This window comes from Falco peregrinus, chromosome 6, assembly GCF_023634155.1.
Source record: "Falco peregrinus isolate bFalPer1 chromosome 6, bFalPer1.pri, whole genome shotgun sequence".
NCBI classification, from domain to species: domain Eukaryota; kingdom Metazoa; phylum Chordata; class Aves; order Falconiformes; family Falconidae; genus Falco; species Falco peregrinus.
This window is the reverse complement of record NC_073726.1, coordinates 21,679,618-21,696,840: the sequence shown is the minus strand read 5'-3', so window position 1 is coordinate 21,696,840 and position 17,223 is coordinate 21,679,618. Positions and strand designations below refer to the sequence as shown.

The 17,223-nt window shown below is 50.4% G+C and overlaps 1 protein-coding gene across 11 annotated transcripts in view; it reads right to left on the bottom strand.

The window, feature by feature from the left end:
- Nucleotides 1–12,609: 12,609 nt before the first annotated feature.
- Nucleotides 12,610–17,223, bottom strand: part of SBF1 (SET binding factor 1) — an 87,730-nt gene continuing 83,116 nt past the window's right edge. For all 11 annotated transcript variants that reach the window (XM_055808043.1, XM_055808046.1, XM_055808048.1 and 8 more), the window contains 8 exons: nt 17,090–17,216; nt 16,872–17,002; nt 15,943–16,176; nt 15,634–15,744; nt 15,230–15,441; nt 14,960–15,047; nt 14,739–14,870; nt 12,610–14,572 (listed from right to left, as the gene is read on the bottom strand). In XM_055808043.1, the coding sequence (XP_055664018.1) occupies nt 14,474–14,572; nt 14,739–14,870; nt 14,960–15,047; nt 15,230–15,441; nt 15,634–15,744; nt 15,943–16,176; nt 16,872–17,002; nt 17,090–17,216 (1,134 nt within the window). In that variant the 3' untranslated portion in view covers nt 12,610–14,473. The remainder of the gene's footprint in view (nt 14,573–14,738; nt 14,871–14,959; nt 15,048–15,229; nt 15,442–15,633; nt 15,745–15,942; nt 16,177–16,871; nt 17,003–17,089; nt 17,217–17,223) is intronic.

Below are 17,223 nucleotides of genomic sequence, written 5' to 3'. Positions count from 1 at the left end.
GGAAATGTGGAGTTGGGTTTGTGAGTTTGAATTCCCTTGCTGTCCCAAAGAGGTGAGGCGCTTTCTAAAATTGTATCCGCTGGCTTCAAATTAAAGTTTAGGTGAGAGAGTCTTTTGAAGGAAAGCGATCAAGGAACATGACTGTAGTTTATTCCGCAGTTTCACCAGTCTTCTAACAAAATTTTCCCACACACGTAAATAATTTATTGCTTCTTCTCTTGAGTCATAGCAGTTATGGCAGACAAAATCGCAGTTATTCATCTGGATAGTACATCCTCAGCAAAGCCTGATAACAATTTCCTGAGCATCCTGACCAAGGCTTTGTTGCCCATATTGCTTTTTAGAGAGCTGCAGCTGGCAAGCAGAATGGAAAACCAGTGGGTACACAGATTTAAAGAAAAACAAAAAAAGAGGGAAGGAAACCCCACCACCACCCACAACAACAACAAATCCCACAGTGTTCCCCTTAGCATCTATTCAAAAGGCTCATCAGACATCCCAGTTTGCCATCAGAAAGGTTTTGGGTATGGTGTGGTATGCAAGGTGGGTGAAAGTTAAGGGACATTCCTAAATAACATACCTAATGGAAAAAATTTTAAAATGGCGTTATTGTTGTGTGCTAGCACCCAAAAGTAATTTTTCCAAAAATTAGCTGGTGAGCTGTAACTGGAATCATTATTTATCAGTGGCATAACTTAGAGCAAATCTCAGTGCCAGTCACTAAGATTTATACCACGCCATGTGCTCCTCAGTGTTTCAGTCCGCTTAATCCTTCCAGCCACAAAGCACCTTGATTTGCCTCCTGCCTGGTTAGAGCTGTGCTGGAGAACACAGCCTGTGCTCTGGAGTCCTATGCTAGGACTTTTTGGTTTTTACACTTCTTTCTTTGCACTTCTTTCCTGACATCTTAACCCTCTTCTGTAGTATTTTTGGCAGCACTTACTAGTAAGTTGGTGTTTCTTTTCAGTCTTCACCTTCTGTTGTGCTAAGCGCTGTCTTACTGCAGTGGTAACCACAGGAAAGCTGGAAGAGCTTCATTTTCTTCAGCTGTTCAGTTTATCTGGCAACAGCTGCTGTATGTCAGGGTCCTAATTTCTGCAAACGTTAATTAAAGACCAAAGTGGTTTGCAAGTCATGGTGTAAGAGGTGCAACAGATTCTTGCAAGTATTCAGATACTGACTCTGTGATTTGATGTCCCCTGAGACTTCATGGGAGAGGAAAATCCTGTGTCCTGGCTGCCAGGTTAATTATACTTGACCAGTAAGATCATTTGGTATTTTTGCAATGTAATACTTGACTTTTTTGATGCCATATCACAGCCCATTTTGCAATTTTCAGTCATTTAAAGAACAGGTTTTCTTTTCCTCTTGCTCTTCCCAAAGCAGTGGTCTCACCCTGAATCATGTTTGGAAACTATAAACAATTGATTTTCTTATTACGAGATGTTTCATTGTCATTAGAAAAGAGACAAAATGAAAACTGCTGTTTACAGTGGCATGCTAATTTTCTTTGTTTGCCTTTTTTTTTTTTTTTTTTTTTTTTTTTTTGGCATCATTTCTCTCTGAAATCCTATTCTGCTGTGTATGCTGTTCTGGAAACATCTGTATCTCCAGTTGCAAGCTCTCACAAGTCAATTGTAATGCACTTACCTGATCTTTTGCCAACCCGAGCTTTAAAATAAAACATTTTTAGGTGCTTCTCCCTGAGGTGAAATTCAATTTCTTAATCTCATCCCATTTCCTTGATGTTAGGGGAGACCACTCAGGAGGGGAAAACACCAAAAGCTGTGCAGTACAAAGGCGGTTCATGATTTAGGAGTGTGGCTGTTGAGCTGTGCTGCAGGAGAGTTTTTCTCCAGTTTGGACATCACGGGCCATTAAAAACCAACCAAACGGGTGAAAGATACCCCCTTGTTCTGAGAAGACCTTGCAGCTTTCTGTTCAGATTGCATTAGGTGGGGGCTTTATATTAAAAAAAAAAAAAAATTATGCATAGGAAAGAGCTGAAGGAAAGTGGAGAGCTGTACTTGGGTGTATCACTCTTCATGACATGTCTTTTGGGGGCTTGCTATTAATTGGCTTAAACTGGGACACGTTGCACTCAGTACTGTACACAGAACATTCACCGTGGCCTCGTAACTGTAAATTGATGCTGCACATTTCAGAGTGCTTTTCGAAATGCTGTTGCTTTTGTTGCAGAGTACGTTTCACATCACTGCTAGCTTTTGGCACTTCAACGCATATCGTGCTACTGCTTCTTGCTTTTCTAGTCTTGTCCTAACTTGAGTGGTTTCCCTAATCAGGGTGTAAAAGGATTTCTTTAAGCCTTGTTACTCAAACCACCATGTAATCCAGAGTATGGTTGTGTATGATGTGGTTAATGCTACAGCTGGAAGAATTTAGTGTTGTTTTCAAGAGCAGTGTGGGCAGGGCAGAGCTGAAGGCTGGCTGAAAGCTAAATTAAAACCCGGGCTTTGGAGGCTATCAAGTGTATTGACGTTGCATGCGGTAATATGTATCTTGAAAAAATTTTGGGTTTAGGTGTTTATTTGTAACTGTTCTCTGTTGGATTCGATAGCTAACTAATCAGGTTGCAACAGGATTTTTTTTCCCTTCACTCTGCTGAGGTTAAACTTGAGTCTGTGGCACTTTGCAGCTGTGATAGGTACCTCTTCTTTTTCAGATCGGAGCCCCTCGCAGTCTCTGTGCTCAGGAGCTGGAGCTCGAGCAGAGCACAGTTCTCTCTGTGGAGCTGCCTACCTTGCTGCTGGCACAGGCCACGAGAGGGGAGAGCTCTGCGTTTCCGAGACGGATGGTATAACCATTTTAAGATGGGATAAGGCTAACATTAGGCGAATGATTTGTTTTCCTTAATAAACGTGCTGGTTTGGTAGGTTTGTGGCTAGAAGACACCTACGTTGTTAGTTTCTCCATCAAAGCAACAAACCTCTTATGAGCCAAAAAAGAAAGTCCCAAACTCAAGAACAACCCAAACCACTTGGAGCTTGTTCAGTCTTAGAAAGAGACATTTAGTAAATATCATTTCTTGGTAAGGTTGCACCAGTGTGTTCGCAGAGTCAGAGGAGAGGGCTGTGTCTCAGACTTAGACTTGGGCGTTGTGAGTTCTAAACACATTTCCATTATTACTAAATTTTAAAATAACTTGGGATGAGGTTTGAAGTATTAATTTTACCTTTGTATGACAACTTGCAAAAAATAAATCCTTCTGGTCAGGGGAACTGCGTGTTTTTAGTTTCATTATGGACAGTGCCTTAGCCTGTGTCTGGAATTGTGCATCGTTAGTTCTTTTTATAGGTCTTAGTTAGCAGAAGTGGACACCCTAGAGGTACTTGAAGTATTAGACCATTTTCAAAATTCAGTTCATCGCAAGTTTAAGATTCTTTGGAAAATGGGTTTGATAACAATTCCTGATGATTTTTTTACTGGCTGAAGTTTCCAGCTTTATGGGGAATACTGTTTTGTTTGGGGTGAGGAAGTGATTTTTTTTTGCTGATGGTTTCCCTCTGTGGTAGCTGCTGACAAAATGCCAGCCAGTAGGAAGCTTCCAGTAAACCTAAGCAGGCATTTTCTGTTTACATTTCCATACAAGCTTTCTGACAAATTTGAATGCAGAAAATAAACAATTTGGCTCCTATATGTTAACTTATCTAAAGCTCTCTTACCTCATTACTGGAAGGGCATTGTGGTGACCAGTCTGACCTCCCTGTTCATTTTTGTACAAAAATTAACTGTTATTTCTTAGTGACTGTTATCTGTCACCCTTCACAACGGAAGTATAAAGATGTTAGTGCATTATGCCTATATGTAAAATGTATTTTTATACTTGATGCTGATCAGGTGAGAAGAAATCCTTCTCTCCCTGAAGCTGGGGGGCTTTTATAAAGAACAGATCCTTCCCTGTCTATTTTTTATTTTCTCAAATTGTTTGAACAGATGTAAACTACTAAAAAAAAATCTTTTATCATGTAATTTTGATGCTCATAGCTAGTTTTTCAGAACTTTTTCTAGAAATGCTTAGAGAATCTCCCACTGTTGGTGGATTTTGAGTAAGCTTGTCTCCTGCAGTAAGGCATGCTGTTGCCAGATGCTGCAGAAGTGTCTTCTAGGCTAAAACATTAATGGAACTAAACTTGAAATGTAATTAACTACAGGCACAGCAAATGCTAATTGAAAACTTCTCATCGGGTACAGCATGGAGCTGTTTCTCACTCATCGGTAAGCCCCCAGAAATCCTTTGCCAAAATGCTGAACACTGTGTCTGAGCCAGCCAGCGCTGAGTCGCTGGCAGTGAGGGCCAGCTCTTGCTGTGTCCTCATTTGAGCGAGTCCTAGAGTGTGTGTAGCCAGGTCTTTCGGATGCTGCATCCACGTGGGCTTTGATTTACAAAATAGGTATTGAAGAATCACCTGCGGTACTTGCACTGGAGGCTGTGTGAGAGGAGGGTGGTTGTGCTTCTGCCGGGAGCCCCGAGCTGGCACCCTGGTGGCATGGTCAGCAGTCCTCAGGTTCGGTGGTCCTCACCGCCTGGCAGTGACTTTGCACTGAAGCTTTTAACTCTTTTTTTTTTTTTTTTTTTTTTTTCCTGCTCCATCTCATCTTCAGACTAAGGCTTAAACACCGAGCAGTGACTGATTTGCCAGGACAATCTGGAAAAATGGCTTTATGCAGGAGATAATCTCTTCTCACCCAAGGTCAGGTGATGTCCGTCTCTTGCCCAGCAGTATGTTCTCTCTGTCCGGGCTCTCTCTACGTATCAGCACCTCTCCAGGTGTGTCTGCTCAAACTGTTCAGGCAAAACGGCTTTTGTTCTCAGTGGCACCTGATGGAGCAGGGACAGAGCCTTTTTAGGGGATTTGTTAGTTATCCAGAAGGTGCCAGTATCGGTTAGGATAACACAGGGCACTAAAATTGCCTTAAAGTGCATTTGCCACACATGTAATTTAAAGTTCTGCGTTCTTACTTTTTCAGAATCAAATAACATAAAGAAAACCATTAGTTACCTCATGCTATAAATCTATGTAAATTTTGACTGTAACATACAGATCACATGAAAATATGCATGCTACATGAAAACATTAGAAGTTAAGAAAAAGCAAGTAGAGTATTTAGGAAATAACACAGTAAGTTGTAATAGTTAATTCAGTGTTCAGTTCTATACATTATTTGACATAAAAACATTATCTTTGTAAAGAATATCTTCACATTCGCTTTCAAAGCACCATTCTCTTTTTGCCTGAGACTTTGGACAGACTTTCTTTCTTTCTTTCTTTCTTAAAATAAATTGGCTAAAGCACAGGGTGGGAGGGTTCAAAGTACTGAGGAGTCCTTTGTTTTCTTTTAGGAACTTTTCTTCATATGACATGTATCCTATTAATTTGTAAATAATTTCCAATTTGTTGCATCACATTGCTCCTGCTTGTAAATCTCTGAACTCCTTTGCCTCTCTCAGTGTATCTGCTGAAACTTTACAAGGAAAAGGCATTTGTGCTCACTTACTTACCCACTCCTAGCTGGGAGCTTTGTTTTTTTTCTTGGTAACCAGTTTGTCTCATTTCTCACACTTTGATACTTTACCTTTTATGGTACAAATCCACAAGACCATCCTTCCCTGGCCTGCCTTCCCCTGAGGTGGTGTCATGGGGATCAGGAGTAGAATCGCATCATCTTGCAAATACACGTGTCGTCTTTCTTGGTTCTTGCAAACAAACCAGGTTGTGTTTGCAGCATCTACAGCTGCTGCTCTGATGGAAACCTCGCGTGAGTGTGGGGGTTGGGATCACCTGCTCTGCTGTGGCCAGGTCAGGTTTGTCTCCCATGTTGCCAGCACTGTCGTGCTCCCACCCTGAGCCCCATCCTCGCTCCAGCGGAGAGCTCGCCCCGTTCACGTTCCAGCTGATGACCTAGTGCCCTTGAAGGAGTGAACTGCCTCTAGGGCAAAACAATGATCAGCAATAAAAATTCCAGATGTAAAAACACCAGTGCCTTTGGTTTAGTTTGGAAGGAGTCATCTCTTCTCATTCCAGCTTTGGAACTAAGTCATGCTTCATCTCCCGATAGCCAGGAAACGGGGAAAGAGAATGTGATGCGCAGAAGGATCCCACCCTGTAATATTAGTAATAATTTCCAAATACCCTGCTGTTGTTCCGAGTGCCTTATCTCCATCCAGATCCCAACAAAAGGTATTTCTGTTCCTTGTGCTCTTTTCTCTTACGCCTCCCTAACCTCATAGCTACTTAACGATGCTTTGTATATCACCTGCTGTGCGCCACCAAGCTTCCCGGCTGTGTTCCGTGTGACAAGTGCCAGGCTGAGGCTGCTGAGCTCTCCTTCACTGGAGGCTACAGCCAGGACCCCTTCCCTGCCTTCCAAGGGCTTTTCTGTGGAGTCTGGCTATGAAGATGGTTTAAGGACTGTTACTAAAAGAGCAAGTGCTTGTGGCATCAGGAGATACTGTAGCATTGTCGTTGCCAACTTGCACGTCAGTATTTCACAGAAGAGAAGGAAAGATGTGGTTTGGGAAATGTGATCTCCATGCAGCAGGTCCACAGGTTGCCTTTGAGGATGGGGCTATGCAAGGAAAACAGGCTGCTTTTTCTAAAGGGTAATAGAGATCAGACGATGGGGGCTAGTGCAGCAAAGCATTTAACGTGGAGTAGTAAAGGTAGATTTGATGTACATCCTACTGCTTATTCAGAATGTTTTATTGATATCCAGCTAAACAATGTACATTGAATTTGTCCTCCAGGTGTTAGAGAAACTATGCTGAAAAGCACCTAAGAAATATGATTATACATAATTTTGTGTTTAAATATAACTAATATTTAATATTAAATATTTTATTATTTAATGTGTAATTTAAACTAAAACCTCATTTGTCAATATGGGCATGTAAATATTTTCCCCTTACGAAGTATAAATATTCCTTATCTGAATTGTTTGTTGAATGAAAGGCAATTTTTCTGCAAAACAGTCACTGAGAAATACTTGGACAAGCTTTTCCCTTTTATTCATACCTTTAGTAGTAACATGGTATCAGTATAACTGAAAATAATGGAAGCATTAAAACATTCTGTGTTAAATTGATACATGCTGAAATAGGACCTTGCTCTGACCATTGAATTCCTCACAAGCCAGTTGGGCAGTTGGGGCTGTTATTTATGGATCATTTTTCTTCGGTGGGATCTTGCAAATCCACAGCCTCTCGGGTGAGGGGAGGTGCAGGTCAGGTCCAGAGCTGGCTTCGCCGTAAATCAGAATTTCTAAAGGAGCAGTAATACGACAACTAATAGGTGTACTAGGAGATGCAAGAATATATATTTACCTAAGCCATTCTGTTGCGTCAGTTGTTTGCAGGTTGTTGACTGGGTGGCACTGGCAGGAGCTGTGCTGTTACTGGTGGCACTGGTGTGGCACGACTCGTCCTCTAGCGTTCGCTGGCCTGGCCTGCGAGAAGCCCAGCAGCAGAAATGTCGCTGGGCTGTAATTACTGAAATCATTGGAGCGTGGCTTGGGTTAGGAGTCATGAAGCAGTAAAACTTATTTGTCCTGCATGATGCGCGCGTGTGCTGCTCGCCGCTGCTCCCAGGGCGGTGGCCAGGCTGGCGTTCCCCGCACCCAGCCCCGTGCTGGCGGAGCCAGAGCCCGCAGGGAGCCCGGGTGATGGATCTGCCCTCAACTGCAGGGCAAAGGAGCATCCGCCTCTCCTGCAGGGTTCTGATGGCAAAGGCTTTGCGCAGGTCTGTAATCCACCCTTAGAACTGGAGCCTGACACAAAGGCAGCAGCTGGAATTAGGTTTTCCCTGGGCTGGGCTGAGCTTGCCGGCTGGTTTGGGTCAAAGGAGGCGCCTGGGGGAAGCAGCACAGTGTCTGTGCCGAGGCAGGTGCTGCAGGGATGTCGGAGCAGCCTGGAGGCCTCGCAGCCAGAGCAAGGGCCAAGTTTTAAATAGCACCTGAGCACCCCACCCTGCTTTGTCAAGATTTTTAAGCATCCACGGGGCCGTTTGCTTTTCCTGTTGGTTTCCTATTTGGCTGGGGATGTAAGCAACTCAAGACGTGGGGGACTTGGACCACGAGACAGAAGGGAACAGAAGAGACCTTTTGAGTAAAAGAATTACTGGGATTTAAAGGAAGAAAATAATTTCTCCTACAAGCCTTGTTGTTAATTTAAAAAGCAGTTTTAGAAGTGACGAATATCCTTCTGTTTGCTTCCTGTGCCTGAAATACTTTTCGTGCGTTTTTACAAATTCCCCTTGAAGCAGCAGCTCTCCTCTTGGCTTGCAGAAGGTTGTGCCCGTTTTATTTGTGAAGTGGGAGTTGCTGGGACAAGGGCTGCACTGGCAGGTGGCTGCAGGACAGGCAGGAGCAGATCCTGCGCAGGGTGAGGGTTCGGTGGAAGGAGCTGCTGGCCAGAGTGCTGGGTTTGTATGTCCTTGGCTCTTTATTCCTTCCTTCTGCTCTTCATCTTCGGTTATTAATGTATATAGGGTCTATTTATATATATATATATTTCTATATATATATATATATTTCTAAATTCACTTTAAACTTATTTTTCTCCGAACTTTCGAGTTTGCATATACCTTCTTGATTAGTAAGCATGCACCTTCTAAAACAGCTTAATCATTGGTACAAATTAAAAAATCAAAGGTACTGGGCACATGGAGGAAGGTTTCTGGAAGGGCAGGATTCGCTGGGGACTCGCTTCCACAGGGTTGAGGTGTGAGAACAAAGTGACTTGATACGGCTTTTTCAGTTCAAGATAAAATACTATTTTATACTTGTTGCCATTTTCTCTAGGTAGGTAAAGTTGTATTTTCAGACTGAAAAAAACCCACAAATGCTTAAGGGTGGTTTTTGTTTTGGCATTTTTCTCAGTGAGGCTCATGGAAAAGGTGGTTATTGATTTTTAACTTTTGTTCCGTGTCTGTTTCTGTCTTTGCCTTTTGTATCCAAATCGGGTTTTGACAGTGTTTAAAATTTAGATGAGCAGCTTCAGTTGAAATGTAAAGTTTTATAGAAACCTTTTTCTTGATCTGATATTTTGTAAACCATTTCTTTAATGCAGCCCGAGTACTGGCACTAGATCAGTTTGGCAGTGCTTAAGACAGTTGTCTCAGATGATATATGTGTGTGTGTGTACAGGAATACATGCATACATATATGTATGTACATGGAGTGGGTAATATGTATTATTGCACATTAAAATATCCATGATTCTAATGATTTTTTTACTATAGGGCGTATCTGCTTAGACAAACGAACTTCCTTTTTAGGCTCTGATTTTCCGAACTCGACAGGACACCATCGTTTAACCAGTTAATTTGCACTTAGCATATTTAAAGCAATCAGAATATTAAATATTCTTTGCCACCTTATCTTGGTCCACGGTCTGTTGAATTGGAGCTTCTGGAATTGCTTCTTTTGGGCTTTTCCGTCACTTCCATCGGTTTCTTTTCTGTTTGGCATTAGGCTGCAGTTTAGACTCGAGGCGATTGGAAATATTTGGCTTTTTGACTGTTAGCACAAACCACTTATTTAAGGCCTGTCCACCCTAGAAGATCCACCAGTTGCCACCTTAGGCTAAAGGACCCAAAATGCTTGTTTAAACTAAAAATAAACCACACCGTTGGGGTTTGTTTAAATAATGACTTATCTCCAGGAGAACTGGGAGGTGGTAGTGACTGCAGCAATGCCAGTTGGAGCCTGGGAGCTGGCAGGTTCATCCAGGCATCTCTGAAAGGGAATGGAGCTCCGGCCAGGGAGGCTGCGTGACCACCCCGGAGTGCCCACGGCCGTGCCCCTGCTCCTGGGCTTTGCTCTCAGCTGCAGCCGCTTTTGGGAGAAGACCGTGGAGACGGCCACCTCCGCAGTCCCCGTGTCACAACCAAGGTAGAGCTGAAGCAGGGGCCATGGGGGTTGTGAGGTGAAACCTTCCTGGACCCCTGAGAACAGGAGATCCTTTAAATCCACTGGCCTGAGGTGAGGGAAGGCGCTGCAGCCGTGGGCAGAGTGGGGATGGGGCGTTCATGTATCCGAGAGCTCAGTACCCAAACATGAGCCCAGATTTTCAGCGTAGCTCTGCGCCTGCTTATCTCCGCTCTTCTGAAAATCCAGTCGTTTTGTTTCAGTGTCCTGGGAGCCCAGTTTCCCTGAAAGAAAATCTGCTGATGACCTGTCGGGAAGTCCAGCTGCTGTGCTTCCCGGTGGAGCGGCTCAGGGACGGGTTTTATGTGCAGGCACCCAGGTGGCCTGGAAAAGCAAGCGTTAGGGGCTGAAGTGATGCCTTTCTAAAAAAACCCAACCCATAAAGCGGTGGCCGGTAGGTAAGACGCACTCTGTATAGCAATAAGAAACACTCGCCTGCACAGATGGTGTCCTGGGGCTGTCACAGTGGCCGTACTGGTGACGGCTGTGGGATGAGAGCGTGGCTGCTGTGGGGAGGGTCCTTGCAGAGCCCAGGACCCTGGGGCTCGACACCGGGGAATGTGGAAATCCCATTCTAGCTTCACGTGGCCTTTCCTCTAAACCGGGAAGGGGTGGCAAAGGGGGGTGCCCAACTGGGTTAATTAATTTAGTGCAATGACATAGGGGAGCCTTTTTTCTCATGATGCCTACTGCCCTTAAATGTTGAAACCGGGTCTTTGTAAGCAATGTCTGTGTATCTATGTGTATATATGAGGGACAAATTTTAAATTACTGCCTTTTTTCCCTGTTTATTTTTCTGAGTAATTCCAGATGTACTTTAGTCTCTCTACTGTCAAAACTTTTATATTGTAAATCTGATGCTGGTGGCTTTTGGTTATTTTGGTTTTTGTTTTTGTAAAAAAGAAAAAAAAAAAGAAAAAAAAGAAAAAAGAAAAAGAAAAAAAAAGTCTGCATCTCTCTATGTTGTCAGTTTTAGGCTGTAAATTCCAACTACCAATAAAAGCTCAAAATTCACGTGCCGGTGGTGGATTCCTCCATCCTGCAAGACACACTCAGCCTCTGCCGTGCCACATCCCACCGTCTGCTCGCACAAGCGGGACGGCTGCACTCCCCAGCCTCGGCCCCAGCCACCCGGCGGGCAGGGCATGAGTGCGGGCAGGCAGCGAGGGCCGGCAGCCTTTCGGGGTGGTGCCGCAGGGCTCTCCAGCCCGCACACCCAGGAGGGCTGTCAGCCCTGCTGCAGGAGGGCCGAGGAGGAGGTTGGGTGGCTTCCTGCAGCCCCTGGCCCGTGCAGAGGCCGGGGTTGCTGGTGTCCAAGTTGGCCGTTGGTGGCATAGGAGGTGAAGGTGGCTTTCTGGCCTACGGCGTCTCACGGGAGGATGGGCCCGGTGACATGCTGCTGTATGGCAAACGTGGCTTTGGCCTCCAGAGCGTGAGTGGTGCTGTTGACCGGGGGAGCGGTGCGGGGCAGGTTGTTGCTGGTTCTGGATGAAACCCCCAGCGCCTGTGGGCTGTAACGGCTGCCTGGCTAATGGGGGAGGCACTGAGGTTCTCCCTGCCACTTGGGATGGTGCTTTCGCTGACCCCAGTTCAGTCTTTGCCAGGCCCTGATCGAGGCACCTTGGCCCTTAGTGACTTTGCCAGATGTTTGCCTCTGTACCTGGCTGGTCCCCTTCTGTTGAACTGTGTAGCTGCACGGTGGGAAGATCTCAGTCCTGTGGCTTCTTGTGCCAAAATCCTCAAGTTTTCACCCTGAAGAAAGCTGCTGGTGGTGCAGGTAAGGCTGTGGCAGCAGTCGGCGCTGAGGCGGAGCAGGGCTGGTCCCCCTCGCTCCCCCAGCTGTGGGCATCCCCTCCGCTGGGTCTGGAGTGACCTTTCAGGACTTTGTGATGATGCTGAAGCGTGAAGCCTGTCATTTTTTAAGGGTGCCTGTCTTGGTGGCTGCAGCCAGGAGCAAGTTTGAGAGCTGCATGAAGCCGCTGCTCCTGTATTCAAAAAAGCATTTTGGTTGGTTCTTCAAGGGGAGGTGGACACAGGCTTGGTACCAGGTGCCTCCTGCCCTGGTCCCTCACTGTGCCTAATGCTTCCCAGCACCGGCTGGTGATGGGGGCAGCCCGCACCATTGAGTTTGGGTTTCTTTCCAGCTCTCCTTTAACACCGTTTTGCATCCCCAGCTGCAGCGCAAGGCAGCTCTCTGTGTGCATCACGGCAGCAGCTCCACGCCGGTCCCAGCGCCATGTCATTGTGCTGCTGCTGCTCCCTGGGAACAGTAGTTTGCCCAGCAGGTACCTGCACGATGCAGTGGAGCCGGGTCAAGGGGCCACCCCCAATGGTGCAGCAAGGCCAGAGCCCACCAGCACAGCTGAGCAGTGGGGATACTGGGGTCACCAAACCAGTGTCCCACGGAGAAGAGTAAAACTTGCCAGCACAAGCAGGAGCAGGTACGACACTGCTACCTCACAGCACAGGACAAAGGTCCTTGTTTGCCACAGGAAGGCAGCGACCAGTGTGGCCTCTGCTTGGGTGAGTCCCCAGTGCTGTGCCAGCCTCTCTCCATGAGGGACAGCTGAGTCCCCAAGGGACAGGAGCTGTGGTTCCCGCAGCGCTGGCCCGGTGCCCTGAGACATAGCTGGTGGCAGTGGCAGTGAGGCAAAAGGGCATGTGTCATATTAATTTTTTTATTAAATTCAGTTAGTTTTCTCTTTATATAATAACCTTTTTCCTCTAGGCACAATACAATACAAGGACTCTTGTATGTTTGACACAATGTACAGAAACTTCAATAATCTACAACTGCTCAGGTAAGTTACAAAAACCTCCATGTTACACCAGCTACCTGCCACAGCCATTATTGTACAATAAAACAAAGAGGGGAACCGGGGGGGTTAAGACTGTACAAAGATCTCTGCACTGAAATAAAACATTGTACTCCTTTAAAAACAAGACAGGTAGAAGAGCTGGCAGCTGGGGGGTCGGGCCCCAGGAGACGCAGTGGATGCAGGCAGGGAGGGCAGTGGGTCCCGAGCGCCCCGGCCATGCCTCTTTGCACCTCCTGGCAAGCAACGCTCGGGTGGAGCGGGGCCAAACCTCTCCGTGTTCACACCAGTGCAGGGAATGGATGAGGTGCTGCAGGATCTGTTTCTGTACCGAGATTCCCCTTTTGCACTGACACTGTGACAGCGACAAGCAGGGAGGTGGCAGCGGGATGTGCGGTCCCCAGCGGCGCTGCGCTGCTGCAGGGCTGAGGGCTCCAGCGAGACCACTCAGCCGCCAGGCTGGGTGTGACGGTGCGGGCAGAGCACAAGCCGGGGGGGGCTCAGGGTGGGGTGGCGGTAGGGAGAAGAGGGCAGTACTGTGGTGCCCTCTGGGCTGCTGCCCCCTCCTTCCCGCAGGAGGGCTCAGGGTTGAGGGGGTGACCTGTGCAAAGAGACCGGGTGGCACCTGCCAGCACAGCTGTGACAGCTGTGTCGCAGCCCTGGCATCGCTGCCAGTGGGGACCCTCAGCCACAGAGGCTCCTGGCTGCAGTGGAGCTGGACCCCTCATCCCAGGAGCCGGTTTGGTCCTCCCCCCATGCAAGGGGACAGAGGGGACTGCACCAGGGCACCAAGGCTGTGGCATGTGGCACCTCCCCTGGGGAACGGGAGCCCCGGTCACAGCCTCAGCCCGCAGCTGCCTGCTGGGAGCAGAGCGGCCACAGCCACGTCCCCTCCCAAGACACAGAGCCTAGTGCCTGCAAGCGCCATTCGCCAGCATCCCCGGGCTGGCAGCGGCATGCTCGTTTGTTGGTGTCCAGGCCTGGGACAGGCGCCTCTCAAGGGCGGGGCTGCTCTGCCAGCGGGACGGCCGTCCGGCCCGCACTGGCCCAGCACGCGGGCGAGTCACCTCCACCAACACCAGCACCCTGAGCTGCACATCCCCGGTTCCAGCAAGGCGGGAGCAAAGCCCAGGACACGCTTAGGCCAGCTACTGTGCTATGGGGCAGCGGCGCCAGGTCAGGTGGGGGCAGGGCTGGCTCTCCCCCGTGGATGCCCTGGCAGACATGCAAGCCGCGGGGAGGACGGGGCAGGCAGCTCCTGCTTTCTCCAGCGGCGTGGGGTGTGGTGGAGGCGAGGTGCACCCCCTCCACCGGCTGAGGACACCCCTGCTGCCACAGAGAGCCGGAGCGGGGCTACCCAGCACGGGGGGTGCACAGAGGACACGCAGTAACTACAGGGCTCAGACAGGCCTGGGAGGACAGAGCGGGACAGGCTCCCGCCGCACCCCCCAGCCGGCTTCAACGCAAAGAATTCCTCCACTACACAGTCCTACCGTAGTGTAACATACTGATGCTGCCCCGCTGCCGCCTGGGGGTGCGTGGCCGCCGGCCGCCCAGCACGGCAGGCCTGTGGCAGGTGGGAAGGAAGGCCATCTCCTCCTCTCCAGTCAGTTACAGCCCCGGCTCAGCTGCGAGCATGGGTGCTGCCCGTGCTGCACGTGCTGGGGCCCGGGAGACGCTGTGCCTGGAACAGAGGCTCCCCTGAGCCGGTCTCACGCGTCCGACAAGCAGCTCTGGATGCGGTCGATCCACTGCTGGGCTAGCTGCACATCCTGGGCGCAGAAATTGTAAACTCGTTTTGTCGTCTTCAGCTGCAGGGGAGGAGAGGGGAGGTGAGCGGGGCCAGGCGGCTGCGCCCAGGGAGCCAGCAGCACCCCCCGGCGCAAACGGCCGGGCTCCACCGCGGGGCCATGGGCTGCCGGGCTCCCTGCCCCGCCGGGCTCCCTGCCCCAGGGTGCAGCTCCGTGCCACACTCACATCGAAGAAGGCTTTCTCATCCACCGTCTTGGGGGCCCCCATGGAGGGGGTTCCTGGGGTGATGGACTCCACCTCGGCCAGGTCGATGACCCCTTTGCACTCCGTGTCCATCCGGCTGTCATAGTACCGCAGCTGCAGGGAGAGGTCCCGGCCCTGTCAGCACGCCCAGGGGGAGGGAGCGATGGCAGGACAGACCCTGGGGCTCACCCGCCCCTCAGTACCTGATGTTTGGTTTTATCCAGCACGAACCAGCGAGGCTTCCACGGTTTCATGAAGGCTCCTTTCTTGTACAGCGACCCCTCGTAGGACCTGCAGGGGCCAGGCAGCGCGTTAGGGCAGAAAGGAGAGAGGGGCCGAAGGGCAGTTCGGTCTGTGGCACCCCAGCATCAGTGGGGACAAGAGGCGCTTTGGGTCTGCACTCTGCAGAACCCACACACCCTCCCCCTCCCAGCACCGCGGGCAGCCCCTGGCACCCCAACCCCCCCTCCTGCCTGTTCTCGCTCTCTGACATCTGGAACTGGCTGTAGAGCGTGCTGGTGCTCTTGCGGCCACCCTGCTTCCCGCTGGAGGGGGTGGAGGTGCTGCTGGTGTCGCTGTCGAGGCTGAGGTTGAGGGTAGAGCCCACGCCGCTCTCCTGCAGGTACACGCCAAGCGAGCGCCGGTGGTGGGAGAGGCCGGAGGACATCAGCAGAGAGCTGGGGGTCTGTGGGGAGCAGACAGCACAGCATGAGGAGGGGGATGGCCCTCAGGCACACCCAGCCTGGGGGCCGAGCACCAGCAGCCCCCCTCAGCCCCAGGCTGCAGGAGCAAACACCTGCTTTGCTCAGGGCACCCTTGGGCAAAGCCGACGCCTGCCCCCCAGCCCTCCCCGGGAGGTCACACAGCCCCCACCTACCCGGCTGCCCTCCTGCCGTGCCTCGGTGCGCTGGGAAGCTTTGACCTTGTCCCACGTGTCCTTCCAGCGCTCTGGGACCTGCCCCAGCTCCATCTCCAGGTTGTGCAGCTCCTGCGTGGGGATTCAGGCATCAGCCCAGGAGGGGCTAAGACTCCTGGGACCACTGTCCCAGGGGCTCAACTGACTCCAACCCTGCCACAGCCCTGTCCCACTGTGTGCATGGGGCAGCGCCATACCTGTGGGGACACCAGGGCAAGTCCAGGCCCAGTAGCAACGCATAGAAGATGCTGCCGCCAGCCACGCTCTTACCTCCAGCAGTTTGGAGATGGCATCAGGCTCCACGCGGCTGCGGTTGTCATAGCATGGCCAGATGATCTTGCGCTTTGTCTGGGGGGCACTGGTGTCCTGCCGATCCGCCTCCTCTACGTGCTCCGGCTGCCCCTGCGTCAGCTCCCAGTCATAGGAAGGGCCCTCAGAAAGTGTCTCCTCCGTATAGTAGTCCCATACCTTCAGGTTGGAAATGTTGCTGTACGGCCTCAGCACCTGCGGGAGAAGTAGGGTTATGCTCGGGGAGGGCAGCGAGACACAGCCCTGGCCACGCTGCAGGGACAATCTGCCCAGAAAGGTGATCAGCCCCTTCACAATGAGCTCTTCCCAAGGGCGATGCTTTCTGACCAGTAACAAGAGGCAGCTGACGCTGGAAGGAAAAGGCAATGCTGGGCCAGAGAAAGGCAGAGCTGCTCCCAGCTTTGGGCCAGGACTGGGCTCAGACCAAATGACAGCCCTGAGCTGCTCTGCTGCAGCCTGGCCACATCAGCAGAGCGCAGCGCCCCACCTCCTCCCCCACCCGGCCCCAGAAGCTCCTGAGGATGGATGTTCCCAGCCTGTGGCGGTGAAGAGCAAAAAATGAGACCCTGACAGCTCCAGCTGGGGACCTGCGCTCTGCAGCGTCACCTGCGTCACCCCAGCTCCTCTGCAGGGACACAGTTCTAGCGCCTGACTCGTCCCATATGCCCCCCGCAGTGGCAGACACCCTCCCCAGGGCTCCGGCATGGCAGCCAGGCAGGAGAGCCCACCCGGGTGGGCGAATGCCATGGTCCAGCCAACAAGGGGATGCTTGCTCGGCTTCGTGCAAGCAAGGAGACCCTGGAGTGGCCCCGGCAAGCCCTGTCCAAGCCCTCTGGCACACGGGGGCTCAGCTGGGCTGGGCGGACACAGGGCAGGAGCGCAGCTCTCACCTCCCCATCCTCAGGGGCATACATGTAGTTGAAGAAGATGGGGGCTTTCTTGTTCAGCCGGTCAATGTAATCCCAGATGGACTTGTAGACCTGCTGGCTCTTCCGCTCACCCTTCTCCTCGTACAAGAGGCCTGTGGAGAAGAGGGTGAGGAAGGGACATTATTTGGGGCAAGGCGTGGGGCTGCCACCCACTTGCAGGCCCTGTGCACTGTCCTCACCCAGCTCGATGCGCTCGTAGTCAGAGTCCAGCAGGAATGTCCGGAAACGGTTGGAAATGTAGTGGTAGCTGAGGAACTTCAGGTAGTACTGGCTGAACTCAAACTCCATAGGGAACTGCAGGTGGATCTGCAAG